General features: G+C 44.5%; 1 protein-coding gene across 6 annotated transcripts in view; it reads right to left on the bottom strand.

Annotated features, from left to right (window-relative positions):
- LOC129824102 (pre-B-cell leukemia transcription factor 1-like) overlaps positions 1-18,868 on the bottom strand; it is a 123,011-nt gene that overhangs the window by 9,875 nt on the left and 94,268 nt on the right. For all 6 annotated transcript variants that reach the window (XM_055883435.1, XM_055883433.1, XM_055883434.1 and 3 more), the window contains 2 exons: positions 1,389-1,636; positions 238-428 (listed from right to left, as the gene is read on the bottom strand). In XM_055883435.1, the coding sequence (XP_055739410.1) occupies positions 238-428; positions 1,389-1,636 (439 nt within the window). The remainder of the gene's footprint in view (positions 1-237; positions 429-1,388; positions 1,637-18,868) is intronic.

The following is an 18,868-nucleotide window of genomic DNA, read 5'->3' as shown; positions in this document are numbered from 1 at the left end:
GAGAGAGAAACGTATTAAATATCACAATTACAGGTCATTTCCTTCATTACAATATATTAGAGAGAGACAGCTGGACTACGTTATCTCCATCATCGCACTCTACAAAAATCTGTTGTCTTTGGTGTAGAGCGACCCAGGATACACTCTGTTTAAACATTTAAAAAAAATCAGCAGACACACGCAGAGAGAGACACACACAGACACGTCACACACACACACACACAGTCCTACACAGACCTGGCGTCGAGGAAGCGTGAGCGTAGGATCATGACGGCCTCACAGGTGCTCTGTTTGAGCTGCATCTGGATGGAGCTGAACTTGCGGTGGATGATGCCCACCATACGCTCGATCTCTTTGGGAGAGATGGGCCGTGTGCGACTCTGCTCCCTCAGCAGGTTCATCACATGGGTGGTAAACTCGTTACATGCCTAAAGACAGACACACTCATATGAGGCAGATAGCAATCACACGCACTTGGACACAGTAGAGAAGTAAGACACTGCTAGCATTGTTAGTATTACCAGTATCATAAGTGGTAGTAGTAATACTCTCGATGTACAGTAATGTACTGCAGTGCTGTGGCAGAAACAATAGCAGTGGATGAGGTAGACAAGCAGTGAGAATTTCTTTGTATATTGAGGAGACCTTTTTTCAATCGTGAGGAAAAAAGTAACAAGTGAAGACGTCTAAAATGACAGGAGGCTTTCATTCCTGTTCACGTTCAGCAGGTTTGAACTGTCTTCCTGTCTCTCTCTCGCTCCACTTCCCTCTCTGTCTTTTCACTCAGTGTCTCTCTCATTCTCTTTCTCTGTCAGAATCAGTCACTGGGAAGTGTCTGCTGCGTTTGGGGACAGGGGAGTCTGTTGATTGTCAGCACCAGGGTCGTGTCAGTTGAAACGAGACTCAGTTCATAGCAAACAGCCGTTCCGCCCGTACACTCAGTTGCAGTAGTACACATAGCGGTGACATGAGTATTCTCAGGTGCAAATGTAACACTGTGACAGGAAGTGATGACGGGCCTGCTTTGAGATGATGACAGGCGGTAATATATTTGACATCAATGGGAAGGACGGGATGCTCTCTTGGCATAGGACTTGTGTGTGACTGATAAAATGATTGCCAGCTGGAAAGGGATTTCTGAAAGCGTGGTTGTGTGCACTGACTTATGTGCAGTCTGAGTGTAGTGAGATTGCAGTGGGGTTGGCTATTGGAAGGGAGAGAGGACAGTTACAAGGGTCCTCAATATGTAGTGAGATGGCAGAAATCAGAGTAGGGGTCGCTTAGGCAGATACCTATAGGAAGTGCGAGGGGTTGTGAGGGTCTTCTTAGAGCAGAGAGGGCTTATGGGAAGGAAAAGAGCGTTTACGAGGGGTGTGGTCTGTCCTCACCTGTTCATACTTCTCCAGCTCTGTGTGGTAAATCCCGCGGATCTGAGTCAGCTTGGCCCGATAGTCTGAGTGTTCTGTTGAGTTGTCCTGGCCCACCCCTCCTCCCACTGCTGCCGCCGCTGTTGCTGCTGCCGCAGACCCGCCCCCTTTCTCTGGTCCGGACACGCCCTCCGCCAGCAGCATGTTGTCCAATCGCATGAGCTGGGCATCTGGAGCCTCCTCCTCCTGGGTGCCACGGATACTGAGCACTGTAGAGACAATAGTTAGTAAGAAACTTCTCTAGTGATGCAAAAACAAACACAACACTGATGCAATGCAAAGTCTGATGATCAGCACTGCAAAGAAAAGAGGACCAGTTAATATGAATGAACAGTGTTTGGGTGAGAAGTGGAGTGAGTGTGCCAGTCACCAACGGTGAGACTGCAGTCTACTACTGTCTTCAACATGTTCTGTGTGAAATATGACCATATCTTTAATAGCCCATGACTGTGCCATAAAAAACCTGGATGTTAGTGAACCTGGCAGCACCCAAGATAATAAAACTATCATCTCATCGATTTTGAATATCATTTCATGTAAATAATTAACACAGACTTCCATGAGAGTAAATGTTTTTTTTTGCACTCCAGGAGAGCAGATTACAATATTTACTCAGTGGCTAAAACAATAACATTGTGTCATAAAAAGATTATAATCTTCCCGGTCAGGCAAACTAATAATATCATCATTCATAACCTAACGGGTTAAAATGGTGTAATAAATGAAACGTCTAATATCAATATGGATAATCTCAGTGATAAGCGACAAAAACAATGTATCAACACCGGAATTAGTCTTATTTATGCATCAAAGTCACATCATGATCATTGTTTTTTAACTTAAAGATGAACTATGCAGAAATCGTTTCGCCATTTTTTGGTGGCTAAAATTCTAAAATAGTTTGCCTAATTTCAGTTTAGTGTAGAGAATCATTGTACCATCTAAACCGCCGCAAAATATATTTTCCATAAACCAAATTATTGTATTTTCAGCTGTTTGAAGCTGGTGTACAAAACCAAAAGTAAAAGATGCTAAAAATACATTTAAGAACAGGAAGCATAGAAATAGGGCACATAGAACAGATCTACAGCTTCTTAGACCTGCTATCAATTAGAATGACAGATCTATATCTCACATTTCTATGTGAATTTGTCCGAGTTGCCCAAAAAGTTACATATTGCGGCTTTAATAAATAAATACTAAGCTAGATTTTGAGTAACGCTAGAAAACAAGCAGCAAAATTCAAGGACTCCCTATGGCTGAAGAAACGGTGCTAACAAGGTAGTTGTCAGACATATTTAGGCTACTGGCCCTTCAGGCTACTGGCCCACTGCTGTCCGTGTTCACACAGTTCGGGGTGTCCAGTCACTGTGATGGGTGTAGTGGCCATAGTTTGAACCTGCGCCTCACCCCTCACACCCCCACAGGCAGCTTTTAGCTTTCTGCTCCCTCCCCCCTCCAGCCAGTACCACAGAGTGCAGAAGGGTGTTTCATGGCACATACCCCCCCATGCACACAGATACACATTTATCTACCCACCCCCACGCACACAAAAATGTTCACTTGTGACTGTTTACTTTATGTGACTGTGGTTCACTATGGTACTGGACCAGGGCTGTTTCACTATGGTACTGGACTAACAGGGCTGTGTTTCACTATGGTACTGGACCAGGGCTGTGTTTCACTATGGTACTGGACCAGGGCTGTTTCACTATGGTACTGGACCAGGGCTGTTTCACTATGGTACTGGACCAGGGCTGTGCTTCACTATGGTACTGGACCAACAGGGCTGTTTCACTATGGTACTGGACCAACAGGGCTGTTTCACTATGGTACTGGACCAGGGCTGTGTTTCACTATGGTACTGGACCAACAGGGCTGTTTCACTATGGTACTGGACCAGGGCTGTTTCACTATGGTACTGGACCAGGGCTGTTTCACTATGGTACTGGACCAACAGGGCTGTTTCACTATGGTACTGGACCAGGGCTGTGTTTCACTATGGTACTGGACCAACAGGGCTGTTTCACTATGGTACTGGACCAGGGCTGTTTCACTATGGTACTGGACCAACAGGGCTGTTTCACTATGGTACTGGACCAACAGGGCTGTTTCACTATGGTACTGGACCAGGGCTGTGTTTCACTATGGTACTGGACCAGGGCTGTTTCACTATGGTACTGGACCAACAGGGCTGTGTTTCACTATGGTACTGGACCAGGGCTGTGTTTCACTATGGTACTGGACCAGGGCTGTGTTTCACTATGGTACTGGACCAGGGCTGTTTCACTATGGTACTGGACCAGGGCTGTGCTTCACTATGGTACTGGACCAACAGGGCTGTGTTTCACTATGGTACTGGACCAGGGCTGTGCTTCACTATGGTACTGGACTAACAGGGCTGTGTTTCACTATGGTACTGGACCAGGGCTGTTTCACTATGGTACTGGACCAGGGCTGTTTCACTATGGTACTGGACCAACAGGGCTGTTTCACTATGGTACTGGACCAACAGGGCTGTGTTTCACTATGGTACTGGACCAGGGCTGTGTTTCACTATGGTACTGGACCAGGGCTGTGCTTCACTATGGTACTGGACCAACAGGGCTGTTTCACTATGGTACTGGACCAACAGGGCTGTTTCACTATGGTACTGGACCAACAGGGCTGTTTCACTATGGTACTGGACCAACAGGGCTGTTTCACTATGGTACTGGACCAACAGGGCTGTTTCACTATGGTACTGGACCAACAGGGCTGTTTCACTATGGTACTGGACCAGGGCTGTGTTTCACTATGGTACTGGACCAACAGGGCTGTTTCACTATGGTACTGGACCAGGGCTGTGTTTCACTATGGTACTGGACCAACAGGGCTGTGCTTCACTATGGTACTGGACCAGGGCTGTGTTTCACTATGGTACTGGACCAGGGCTGTGCTTCACTATGGTACTGGACCAACAGGGCTGTGTTTCACTATGGTACTGGACCAACAGGGCTGTGTTTCACTATGGTACTGGACCAGGGCTGTGCTTCACTATGGTACTGGACCAACAGGGCTGTTTCACTATGGTACTGGACCAGGGCTGTGTTTCACTATGGTACTGGACCAGGGCTGTGTTTCACTATAGTACTGGACCAGGGCTGTGTTTCACTATGGTACTGGACCAGGGCTGTGTTTCACTATGGTACTGGACCAACAGGGCTGTTTCACTATGGCACTGGACCAGGGCTGTGTTTCACTATGGTACTGGACCAGGGCTGTGTGTTGTGGACCACCCTGCTCTCCCTCTGTCTGCCACTAGACGGCTCCCTAAGTAAAGGAGCAGAGCTTTCTGTCTCCTCACAGAGGTGGTGAAAACAACCAGGTGTAGCCTGTTCATTTCATCCACCATCTTTACCAACAAAGACAGGCAGCATACACTACACTATCAGGACAGAGTATACGTCTGCATCAATTCATCTGTATACTAACCAACTATAAGGGCTAAATCATTCCCTGTAAACATGCAGTATTTACAATTGCTAAGAGTGACAATTTGACAGAATCTCGGTAAATGACAGTGGCATGCTGAGAGAGAGATGTGCTGGAGTAGACTGTCTGTCTGGCACAGGTTACAGTATGCTGCTATGCTCTGGTCTGTGGCTTTGTTCATGGGATGAGCTGCCTTCCTGCTGACCTCTCCAGTGAGAGAGACGTCAAGATGGATTCCTAGGCCGTCACGGAGAACCGGTCTCTCCCATGAACCCTCTCCCCTCCTCCTCCCCTTCCCCCTCCCTCACCCCAATCAGCTCCACCATCCGAGCATGCAGACTCAGGAGGCAAATGTCAATGGCTATCAGACGACTGGAAAGGTCAGGGGTTCAGAAAGGAGAATGAGTTTGCGTGTGTGTGTGTGTGTGTGTGTGTGTGTGTGTGTGTGTGTGTGTGTGTGTGTGTGTGTGTGTGTGTGTGTGTGTGTGTGTGTGTGTGTGTGTGTGTGTGTGTGTGTGTGTGTGTGTGTGTGTGTGTGTGTGTGTGTGTGTGTGTGTGTGTGTGTGTGTGTTGCGGGCGTTGACTTCTGTCAATATTTCTCCTGCCTGCATTCCTTCAAAACTTAAAAAGCCCTAAAGCTACACATCATTTCCACCTCAGTCAGTCAACTCCTAACTCATCTCTCATTCCTCAGCCATAGAACCCTCCCAACAGACCGACTCTCAGACACTGTCTCTCCAGTCACAGTCACTATCTCTAACCTCCGTGTCCCCTCTGAATTTAAAAGACTGAGACGAGAGATAGAGAACAACAATATCACCTTGCTATTCCTCACAGACCAGTAGGACAACTTGACTAGAATACTGTGGGGTTCTTCTGACAACAACATGTAGTTTACTTCCAACTGGAGAGGAAACCTAATGGACCAAACTGATTTTTTCATTCCCCGTATCTTCCAGTACAAGACTAAAAGCATGAAATGGATCAAATAAACACAATTAATAAAATAATCATACAATTCACTGTGCTGTGACATAATAACTCTAACCATAGCAATCAGCTTTATTTATTCCTGTTCAGTAAGGACAATGAAATCGATTAAAGGCCTTAATGCCAGTCCAGCATCAGTGAACTCTGCCACCCTAAAACTTTACATTATCATAATTATCTGGCAATAGGAGGCAGATTCATAATGCTACACCATAAATAAAATTTGAAAATGGTGCCGGAGAAGAAGGCTGACATTTTACGTGTTCTCCAACCGATTGTGTTTTTGTTAGTCTATTTGCGTTGTTTGTAACTTATTTTCTACATAGTGTTGCTGCGACCGTCGCTTATGACCGAAAATAACTTCTGGACATCAGGACTGTGATTACTCACCACGGACTGGCAGAATCGTTTTTTTCCTTTAATGAGTCCAACGAACCCGACGCGAATGATAGACTGCTTTCTCGGGAACAGGCCCAGATCCCCGTCATTTGTATGAAGAGGAGGCGGGGAAAAAGGGGCCAGAGGGAGGGCTGCCTTCTGAGAATTCGTAGGCGATCGAATTAACCGCCACTTCCTTCCATTTTGCTAGCAAACATGAATCTTTGGAGAATAAAAAAGATGACCTACGTGGAAGTAAACTACCAATGGGACATTCCAATCTGTAATATTGTATGCTTCACGGAGTCATGACGATGACACTATCAACATACAGCTTTCTGGTTATACACTATACCGGCAGGAAATAACAGCGGCGTCTGGTAAGACAAGGAGCGGCGGACTATGTATTTTTGTAAATAACAGCTGGTGCACGATATCTAACGAAGTCTCGAGCTATTGCTCGCCTGAGGTAGTGTATCTCATGATAAGCTATAGACCACACTATCTATCTAGAGAGTTTTTTCAAAGCTGTTCGTAACCAACACAGACTGAGGCTGGCACTAAGACAGCATTGAATGAGATGTATTCCGCCATAAGCAAACAAGAAAATTGTAACGTTCGTCTAATTCCTCCTCCTCAGATGAGGAGGAGCATGGATCGGACCAACTCGCAGCGAGGTATGCAGACATGAATGATTTATTATAACAAGACGAACACTGACACGAAATACACTTGAATGGAATACAAAACAACAAAACGACGTAGACAGACCTGAACTAGAGAACTTACATAGACACGAAGAACGCACGAACAGGAAAGACTAGCCAAACGAACGAACAAACGAAACAGTCCCGTGTGGTAGACACAGACACAGGAACAATCACCCACAAACAAACAGTGAGAACAGCCTAACTTAATATGGTTCTCAATCAGAAGAAACGTCAAACACCTGCCTCTAAATGAGAACCATATCAGGCAACACATTTAACCCCACATAGAAACACATAACCTAGAATTCCCACCCCAACTCACGCCCTGATCAACTAAACACATACAAAAACAACAGAAAACAGGTCAGGAACGTGACAAAAGTGCTTACCCAGAGGCGGCGCTTCTAGTAGCCGGGGACTTTAATGCAGGGAAACTTAAATCCGTTTTAACAAATTTCTATCAGCATGTTAAATGTGCAACCAGAGGGAAACAAACTCTGGACCACCTTTACTCCACACACAGAGACACATACAAGGCTCTCCCTCGCCCTCCATTTGGCAAGATGACCATAATTATATCCTCCTGATTCCTGCTTACAAGCTAAAATTAAAGCAGGAAGCACCAGTGACTAGATCAATAAAAAAGTTGTCAGATGAAGCAGATGCTAAGCTACAGGACTGTTTTGCTAGCACAGACGGGAATATGTTCCGCGATTCCTCCAATGGCATTGAGAAGTACACCACATCAGTCATTGGCTTCATCAATAAGTGCATCGATGGCATCGTCCCCATAGTGACCGTACGTACATACCCCAACCAGAAGCCATGGATAACAGGCAACATCAGCACTGAGCTAAAGGCTAGAGCTGTCGCATTCAAGGAGCGGGACTCTAACCCAGAAGTTTCTAAGAAATTAGAGGTCGACCGATCATGATTTTTCAACGCGGATACCGATACCAATTATTGGAGGACCAAAAAAAGCCAATACCAATTATTCACCCGATTTTTATATATATATTTGTAATAATGACATTTACAACAATACTGAATTAACAATTAACACTTTTATTTTAACTTAATATAATACATAAATCAAGTCTATTTAGTCTCAAATAAATAATAAAACATGCTCAATTTGGTTTAAATAATGTAAAAACACAGTAAAAGTGCAATATGTGCCATGTAAAAAAACTAACGTTTAAGTTCCTTACTCAGAACATGAGAACATATGAAAGCTGGTGGTTCAATATTCCCAGTACTTCAATTTTCCAAGTTAAGAAGTTTTAGGTTGTAGTTATTAAAGGAATTATGACGCGTCGACTATTTCTAACTATACCATTTGTATTTCATATACCTTTGACTATTGTATGTTCTTATAGGCACTTTAGTATTGCCAGCCTAATCTCAGCAGTTGATAGGCTTGAAGTCATAAACAGAGCTGCTAGCAAACACAGTAAAGTTTGAATTAATGCTTACGAGCCTGCTGCCGCCTACCACCGCTCAGTCAGACTGCTCTATCAAATCATAGACTTAATTATAATATAATAAACACAGAAATACAAGCCGTTGGTCATTAATATGGTCAAATCCAGAAACTATAATTTCGAAAACAAAACGTATATTCTTTCAGTGAAATACGGTATCGTTCCGTATTTTATCAAACGGGCGGCAACCCTAAGTCTAAATATTGCTGTTACATTGCAGAACCTTCAAAGTTATGTCATAATTATGTAAAATTCTGTCAAATTAGTTTGCAACGAGCCAGGCGGCCCAAACTGTTGCATATACCCTGACTCTGCGTACAATGAACGCAAGAGAAGTGACACAATTTCCCTAGTTAATATTGCCTACTAACATTCATTTATTTTAACTAAATACGCAGATAAAAAAAAATATATACTTCTGTGTATTGATTTTAAGAAAAGCATTGATGTTAATGGTTAGGTACATTCGTGCAACGATTGTGCTTTTTTCGCAAATGCGCTTTTGTTAAATCATCCCCTGTTTGGCGAAGTAGGCTGTGATTCAATGACAAATTAACAGGCATCTTATTGATTATATGCAAAGCAGGACAAGCTAGTTAACCTAGTAATATCATCAACCATGTGTAGTTAACTAGTGATTATGTGAAGATTGATTGTTTCTTATAAGATAAGTTTAATGCTAGCTAGCAACTTACCTTGGCTCCTTGCTGCACTCGCGTAACAGGTGGTCAGCCTGCCACGCAGTTTCCTTGTGCAATGCAATGTAATAGGCCGTAATCGGCGTCCAAAAATACAGATTACCGATTGTTATGAAAACTTGAAATCAGCCCTAATTAATCGGCCATGCCGATTAAATCGGTCGACCTCTATAAGAAATCCCATTATGCCCTCCAATGAACCATCAAACAGGCAAAGCATCAATACAGGACTAAGATCAAATCGTACTACACCGGCTCTGACGCTCGTCGGATGTGGCAGGGCTTGCAAACCATTACAGACTACAAAGGGAAGCACAGCCGAGAGCTGCCCAGTGACACGAGCCTACCAGACGAGCGAAACTACTTCTATGCATGCTTCAAGGCAAATAACACTGAAACATGCATGAGAGCACCAGCTGTTCTGTAGCCGACCAGGACGTGTGCTGCGAGCATGCGTTGACCAACTGGCAAGTGTCTTCACTGACATGTTCAACCTCTCCCTGTCCGATTCTGTAATACAAACATGTTTCAAGCAGACCATCATAGTGCCTGTGCCCAAGAACACTAAGGTAAACTGCCTAAATGACTACCGACCCGTAGCACTCACATCTGTAGCCATGAAGTGCTTTGAAAGGCTGGTCATGGCTCACAACAACACCATTATCCCAGAAACCCTAGCCCCACTCCAATTTGCATAATGCGCCAACAGATCCAGAGATGATGCAATCTCTATTGCACTCCACACTGCCCTTTCCCATCTGGACAAACTAAACATCTATGTGAGAATGCTATTCATTGACTACAGCTCAGTGTTCAACACCATAGTGCCCTCAAAGCTCATCAATAAGATAAGGTCCCTGGGACTAAACACCTCCCTCTGAAACTGGATCCTGACTTCCTGATGGGCCGCCCCCCAGGTGGTAAGGGTAGGTAACAACACATCTGCCACGCTGATCCTCAACACAGGAGCCCCTCAGGGGTGCGTGTTCAGTCCTCTCCTGAACTCCCTGTTCACTCATGACTGCACAGCCAGGCACGATTCCAACACCATCATTAAGTTTGCTGATGACACAACAGTAGTAGGCCTGATCATCAACAACGATGAGAGAGCCTATAGGGAGGAGGTCAGAGACCTAGCCGTGTGGTGCCAGGACAACAACCTCTCCCTCAACGTGATCAAGACAATGGAGATGATTGTGGACTACAGGAAAAAGAGGACCAAGCACACCCCCATTCTCATCGATGGGGCTGCAGTAGAGCAGGTTGAGAGCTTCAAGTTCCTTGGTGTCCACATCACCAACAAACTAGAGTGGTCCAAACAAACCAAGACAGTCATAAAGAGGGAACGACAAAACCTATTCCCCTTCAGGAGACTGAAAAGATTTTACATGGGTCCTAAAGATCCTCAAAAGGTTCTACAGCTGCACTATCGAGAGCATCCTGACTGGTTGCATCACTGCCTGGTATGGCAACTGCTTGACCCAGTACATCACTGGGGCCAAGCTTCCTGCCATCCAGGATCTCTATGCCAGGCGGTGTCAGAGGAAGATCCTAAAGATTGTCAAAAACTCCAGCCACCCTAGACATAGACTGTTCTCTCTGCTACCGCACGGCAAGCGTTACCGGAGCGCCAAGTCTAGGTCCAAGAGGCCTCTAAACAGCTTCTACTCCCAAGACATAAGACTCCTGAACATCTAATCAAATGGCTACCCAGACTATTTGCATTTCCCCCCCAACTGCACTGTTGGTTTGGGGCTTGTAAGCAAGCATTTCACTGTAAGGTCCACACCTGTTGTATTCAGCGCATGTAACTAATACAATTTGATTTGATTTGAAATAAATGGCTGTTCTCTTCCACAACATCAAATGAAAAGTTTGGTATTGTTAGAATGGTGTTGTTTCCCATTGATCCAACTCATTGATAGGTCTCTCAGGCCAGTATTCTCGGACCATCGGTGCTTGGAGGAACATGGTTCGTTTGTGGTCTTATCTCAGACTAACAGTGTGTTTCTATAAAAAGACTGCCATCATTTTATCTTGACTGTTACAGACAGGCTTTAATTGAACAGTGAGATGACTCAGAATCTCCCTCCCTCTGTACTCATGTTTAATTCAACCTGTTTAATATCTCTCTCTCTCTCTGAATTAAGACTATTGTTTTGTTTTCGTTCAAATGACAGCTCATAGTCCTAACTCTTCTGTCTTATTGGTGTGTAAGATGTTTGCATAGCACAAGTCTGAACACAAACACAAACCTACCACGCAGCCACCCATACAAACACACAGAAAATACAAATCCTTAAAACAGCCATCTCTGCATATTGGCAGACTACCTCTCTCTCAGCCCCCAGCCCTGGCTCCCAGTGAGCGCTTTTAAATGAAAGCATGTTTAATTAATGATGTTGAAGTATTCTGTCACAATTAGGAAGATGTACGGCCAAACAAGGCAGCAGTGATTTCCCTGACAGCCATGATGAAAGTTTACCCTCCTCGCCTCTGACTGGCAGCTAGCAGCCAACGCTGGGCCGGTTCCACGTCGATACAGTAACGCAATACACTCCTCTGCAGTTCTGTGTGTACGTGTGTGTGTGCGTATGTCTGTATGTGTGTATGTATGTGTGTCTTTGTGTGAGTGTGGGTGCGTGCACATATCCGTGTGTATGTGCTTCCTCTGCCTTGGTCTGGACGAAGTCACAGTGCCAGGCATATAAGCAGGGTTTGTATTGATTCTGTGGGCACACGTCATCCAGGGTTTCAGCGATTCATAAATCAGCTGTGTTCCTGACACAGGAGCGCGGCGCCTGTCTGTGTGGGCCTGTCTCTCTCTCTCTGTGTGTGTGTGTGACTGTGTGTCTGTATTTGGGCCACAGTCAGCGGGAGTGGTTGCGACAGCAACATGATAATGGAACATCACTACCATTCATCCCTGCCACACAGCATTCTGGGACAGAAAAAAACAACAATCTGAAATCCTGAAGAAGCAGTTTGATGATTTACAATGGACATGATGAGTATCACAAACAACTAAAACAAATGATCAACAATATCCCTAGACCTTAAAGGGAAAATCACCTCTGTTTCACTGTATATGCCCATTAATATGGAATCATTGCTCAAGGCATTAAACTCATCCACTGCTCTGCATGTGTTGGTATCATGGTATGAGGAATCTGTCAGCATAGAAACAATAAATTATATTCATTCCAGAGCGGTTCATCTGATAGAAGCACAAGCTACTGATGCTAAGCAGCGTATTATTTACTACATGTATGGGTATCTACTGGCATGGGTAGCACAGTGTCTATTACAGTCAGTCTACAAGCATGTTATGTTCCTTATTTTAAATCATCAAGCAGTTTTGTCCTTAGAAATGTTTACTCCCCACTGTGTTCACGGGAAAGTCTCCTTGGCCCAAAATGTCCACTCCATCACCAGATAATGGGGACTAGAACAACTCCAGTACACAAGGGCAAAGCCATAAAGAACCTCTAAAACACTTGCTTTATGCTTTATCAGCCATCTCCAGAGTCATGTTTGAAAGCGGGCAGAACCCAGAGTGTTATAGCTGACAGAGGCCGGGCAGACGACAAGGACAATAAAAAAATTAGGAAACAAGAAAGAGAGAGAGAGGAGGAAGAAGGAAGGTTGGGAAAAGAAGTAGAGAGGGATGGATTTATGGATGGAGGGAGAGAGGAAAGGCGAAAGAAAAAAAATGGAATATGAAAGCGAGGAGGTGTCAATTAAAAAAATGAACCCCAGTGCATTTGGGAAGTGACAGCTGGTGGGAGACGAGCCGACAGGCGTCACATTAGGCGGATTTGGTGGCCGCTCCCTCCCCTTCCTCCCCTCCTCTCCCCCTCCTCCGCACTGGCGACTGATCGACCGACCGTTGGTTCCTCATGCAGTTAGATGCAGTGAAAGAGGCCAGGTGAGGCATGGCAGTGCAGAGCAAGGGAAGCAGGGCAAGACAAGGTCCACACAAGGCACCAACTTGGTGGGTGTTTTTCAGCAAAACTTTCCCCTAAATTTACACCTAATAACGGTAATGATGGTGCCGGTCATCTGAGGCTTAAGCAGGCCAGGCTGAGTCTTGAGGGGCCGGTCCCGATAACGAGGCAGCAGCAGCCAAACGCCTCCCTCCCGCCAGAGGAGGAAAGACCATTCAGACCCCCCCCCCCCACAGTTAAAGGCCCCTCCATTAAAATAATGTATTATTCAAAATAGGCAATACATTAGCCCCCAAGCAATCGTCTGTCAAGCAGCCTGTCCTTTCTTAAGGTGTCTTAAAATATATTGTCTTGATCTAATCAAACCCATTCTCGGGCTCATGCAGTTTTAATCGCCCTGGAGCGTCAATGGAAATCATGATGGCTGAATATCCTCTTCTTGATAAGTTGCGAGTGTTGTTGAGCAGGGAGCTGTATAGTCAGCTAACTATGAGAGAGTTAAAGGCCTCTATATGAAGTATTATAAAGTGCATTCGGAAGTATTCAGACCCCTTCCCTTTTTCCACATTTTGTTATGTTACAGCCTTATTGTAAAATGGATTAAAAAAAATAAAAAACATCAATCTACACACAATACTACATCATGACAAATTGAAAACAGGTTTTTAGACATTGTTGCAAATTTATAAAATATAAAAAACAGAAATACCTTATTTATATAAGTATTCAGACCCTTTGATATTAGACTCGACATTGAGCTCAGGTGCATCCTGTTTCCATTGATCATGCTTGAGATGTTTCTACAACTTGATTGTAGTCCACCTGTGGTAAATTCAATTGATTGGACATGATTTGTAAAGGCACACACCTGTCTATATAAAGGTCCCACAGTTGATAGTGCATGTCAAAGCAAAAACCAAGCCATGAGGTCGAAGGAATTGTCCTTACAGCTCCGAGAGAGGATTGTGTCGAGGCACAGATCTGGGGAAGTGTACCAAAATAATTCTGCAGCACTGAAGGTCCCCAAGAACACAGTGGCCTCCATCATTGTTAAATGTAAGAAGTTTGAAACCACCAAGACTTTTCCTAGAGCTGGTCACCTGGCCAAACTGAGCAATGGGGGAAGAGGGCCTTGGTCAGGGAGGTGACCAAGAACCCAATGGTCACTCTGACAGAGCTCCAGAGTTCCACTGTGGAAAAGAGAGAACCTTCCAGAAGGACCGTAATTCTCGGGACCTCAGACTGGGAGCGAAGGTTCACCTTCTAACAGGACAACAACCCTAAGCACACAGCAAAAACAATGCAGGAGTGGCTTCGGGACAAGTCTCTGAATGTCCTTGAGTGGTTCAGCCAGAGCCCGGACTTGAACCCGATCAAACATCTCTGGAAAGATCTGAAAATAGCTGTGCAGTGACGCTCCCCATCCAACCTGGCAGAGCTTGAGAGGATCTGCAGAGGAAAATGGGAGAAACTCCCCAAATACAGGTGTGCCAAGCTTGTAGTGGCATACCCAAGAAGACTCGAGGCTGTAAATGCTGCCAAAGGTGCTTCAACTCAGTACTGAGTAAAGGTTCTGAATACTAATGTAAACGTGATATTTCCGTTTTTTTTGTTATAAATTTGCTAACATTTCTAAAAATCTGTTTTTGCTTTGTCATTATGGGTTATTGTGTGTAGATTGATGAGGGAAATAAACAATTTAATCCATTTAGAATAAGGCAGTAATGTAAGAAAATGTGGAAAAAGTCAAGGGGCCTGAATACTTTCTGAATGCACTGTATACCCTAGGCAGGCTGACTTTTGGTGGGACCATCTTCTGATCACATACAGCACAACAAGTAATACAGTGTCTGGTAGATTTAATTCAGTTTTACCGGTCAGGAAACATATGGCTTCATTCCCAGAACCAATGGGAAACCAAAAATGTATGTTACCACATTTTCCAAGGAACCAAATGTGCTAGCTGGGCTATTAGTAAAAACAAGTTAATAATGCTTAGTTTACTCATGGTCTCTCATCTCAGAGAGATGAAAACAGCTGTGCTCTTGAGTGTAGTGAGTAATGAAGCTGGTGAATTACTACAGTGACTGTTTACCTGTTATTTTTCTATATTTTTGTGTTGACCTGTGTTGAAATGTTATATATTTGACCTGTTCTGTAACATGGTGTAGGGATGATTCATTTGGGGAAGACCATACATATTTAAATCACATTTAATTATCAACATCCCTCCCAACACTAGATCTCATCAATCAAATAACACTGACCCGAGGAGTCAATATTCTTTTAATGTTGTTAATTGTGTGTGTGTCTGTTCGTCTGTGTGTCACTGATGTACCAAAGGGACCGGGTCATTGTGACTTAATCTCCATTCCTGAGGGTGGAATCAGTTGGGGGTACGTTCATTACCTTTCATTAAAAATGCTGCCTGCCTCCGGCGTTTACCATCTACCCATCCAGGCTCTAACTAATTATAACCAACACACTGACTGACACCCTACTGACTGTGAGCATGGAAATGGGAAAATGTTTTGGGGTTCCCTCATTAGATAAAAAAAGATGGGTGGGTGTTCAGAACTAGTAATGTAGTGGCAGGAGTGTTATCCTGGTTAGGTCACGAAAACCTGAAGGCCTTAAAAAAATATGCCCTGAATGGTTTCCCTAACTTTCGGCAAGGACTTGTTAGCCTGAAAGTCATGCAGCAAATGGCAGCAGCCACCAGAGACAGACGCAGTGCTCCAGGAGTTGGTGAAGCGATGGATAGTAGTTAGAACCGCATGGAGCTCAGAGGTGACTGTCCACGAGTAGCTGGAGTCCTGCCCTTTATTGTGCCCCTACTGTGTCTCTACACGGGGCCTCTCCGCAACACACTGATCAGGCATCCAACGAGAGGCCAACAACATGCTCCTTCTGGGGTCCCTGTGGTGTGTGTTCGTGTGTATGGCACGTTTCATAAGACTCCGCTCTTTGACTGGTGATGAGTTTATGCGAGGTAATTAACAGTAATTAATCCTTAATTACAGTAATTAGCCGAGTCGCAGTAAATTAAGTCACATCTGGAGGCAGGCAGGGAACTAGGCTGTACAAGCCAGTGCGGGCAGGTTTATTTTTGGCAAAGGGGAGACGCTGACTCCATCTGACAGCATTTGGTTAGGCCTACCTGGGACGTTCCACAGCTCCCTCTGTAGTTTAGGGGGTGTTTACACCCCTGTGTGGGAGATCCTGGGACAAGACAAGGATGAGTAGAGGGTTCGTTGGTGGGAAACAGATTCATTACAGAACAATATCAGCTGATCTCCGGGGGGAAAGTCTCCCTGCAGCTAGCAGGCAGAGGACATCCACCATATGGCCACTCGTAAACAACCACACTATTGTCACTGTTCACACTCTGCCTTGCCATAGGAACACGTGAGACATGAATGTTACGTAAGGGGATGCGAGAACACAGATTTCCAACAAGTATTTAGCAGATCCGCAGAAAGCAAAGAACAAGAGGAAAGGAAGCTTCACTGAATGCCTGAAGTTGTGATACCATGACTGTAGGTTCTCTGACTCCTGTTTAGATTCAGACTCCCTAAACCTGAACACTACAGAGTATAGAGTGATAGAGTGTGATGACCATTAATATTGTAAATCTTGAGCACTATAGCTGCTCTGGGTGGAAAAATTGCCTCATTGCATTTATCAGGGAGTCTCCAATCCCATCAAGGCTGAAGTCAGTCGGGAGAAAAAGAAACGCAGCAGATTTCTGCCGAGTGTGCGATTTGTTTGGAGGCTGTCACTAGCTGCCTGAGACTCCCAGGAGGGTTACTGTTGTTGCGACTGAGTCCTGCTGTAAAAAACACTGCCTGTGCAGTAAAACAATGTGAGCCATCACACTGGATTACAGGAGGCTATGCTCCACACACTGAGACCAGCATTTAAACCAGGAGAAAAGAGGAAACCATATCATAATGTACAATAATCTCCTTCCTTCAGAGTGTTGTCTGTCTATCTTACACCTTAAAACTACTTTCAGTCCGCTTACATTACATAAAGGAGAAATTTGACACAACCCAACGCGCACTACCCCCTGACCCTTCATTTATTTTTCTGCATTAGTCTACCACCATTGCCTTCCATAGAGAGAATTAGCAATCTACCCAATCACAGTAATTAGCTGCATGGATCATCCTCCACAGAGGGAGAGAGACAGGGATTGGGTGAGAGGGGGCTCCTAAAGACTGGAGAGATCAGTGCTGTTGAAGCTGGAGATGGGGCGGTGGATACTGGATATGCCTGCAGGCCCCACACAGTGAGTGTCTCAGCCTATAGCAGACAGTGGCATGGGGCACAGGCCCCTCACACACCCCACACCCTTCCCAAAACTACCACCAACGCAGCGGACCCAGCTAGTCATTAATCGTAGCCACAGGCCTTTGGGGGGGTTGAATTGATGCAAGAATAGTGGGTCACAGGGAGCCCCTGCTGTCAATCATTAGTGTGTGTGTGTGGGGGGGGGGGGGGGGGGCAGGGTCATAGGATTAGCCTCCAGCCATGGTGAGGGTATAACCTAACGGGGGCAAAAAGTGATCATGCAAAACAGAGATATATAATGCAGTGCTAGACATAATTTGCATGAGAGACAGATCAAGTCAACCGTCATTTTTGCACCAAAAGCAAATCGCAAGTCATCCCTTTTGAGAAAAATTGTCCAAATATTTGTCTTTAACTGTCAGGGAAGGTTCAAGTCTCACATCGACAGTACTGCTAGCCCCGGAGAAATCAACAAACTGCAGTAACACCATACAGAGAAGGGCCTGTTATTTCTGCACATTACACAACTAGGGAGGACCTGGCCCTGTAAAAACTCTGTTATCACACAATACTATACACAGGCCAAGTCTGTTTGTGTTGTCTTACCAACTCGCTGTGACAATGTGTGACCATAGGAGTTGGCAAGATCTTGGGAACAGGCTGGGTGGAGACTACAGAAAGAGTACCGACTCCGGCCCTGCTTGCTATGTATTAGAATCTGAGTGAAGATGTCTTTAAGACAGTGGGATATAAGCAAGGTTGGGTAGGTTACTTTCTAAATGTAATCTGTTACAGTTACTAGTTACCTGTCTAAAATTGTAATCAGTAACGTAACTTTTGGATTACCCAAACTCAGTAACGTAATCTGATTACATTGTTACTTTGAGATTACTTTCCCCTTAAGCAGCATTAGAAGAGAAAAATGTATGTTCCCAATTGAACATCTATTGCAGGATAAATCAATGTTAAAGTTTACATAGATGGCAATATATGGATGGTACGCTTTCTACTACATATAATAATACGATTAAATGATATCTTTACATTAAAAACCAAATTCTTTCAGAATTCCAGTCATTACAATAAATGTTATACCCCTTGATCTTCAGGAATAGGAAATATGGAAGTATAGATTAGCCAAATTGTTTTACCTGAGCATAACTCCAAAACGAAGGACTTATTAGCCAGCCGTACTCTGTTGTTTATGAGTTTGTTGTCATAGAGGACTGATTGGGCTCATTGATTCGAGTTGAAAAATAAATGCTGCGCTCATGGAACGGCATGCTTTGAGCACTACTGAAAAGTGATATTTACATGTGAAAAATGAATTCCATATGCTGCATTTACTATAGGCCTATTGTTTACCTTTTAGTTGGTGACACTTTGATATCTTGATAATATGCAACTGTTTAAAGGGCAAATCCACAAATGAAACAATAACAACACGGTCGACCCACCTCTGTT

This window comes from Salvelinus fontinalis, chromosome 26, assembly GCF_029448725.1.
Source record: "Salvelinus fontinalis isolate EN_2023a chromosome 26, ASM2944872v1, whole genome shotgun sequence".
Taxonomy (NCBI): domain Eukaryota; kingdom Metazoa; phylum Chordata; class Actinopteri; order Salmoniformes; family Salmonidae; genus Salvelinus; species Salvelinus fontinalis.
The sequence above is the reverse complement of the archived record's forward strand: the minus strand, read 5'-3'. Positions and strand labels throughout refer to the sequence as shown.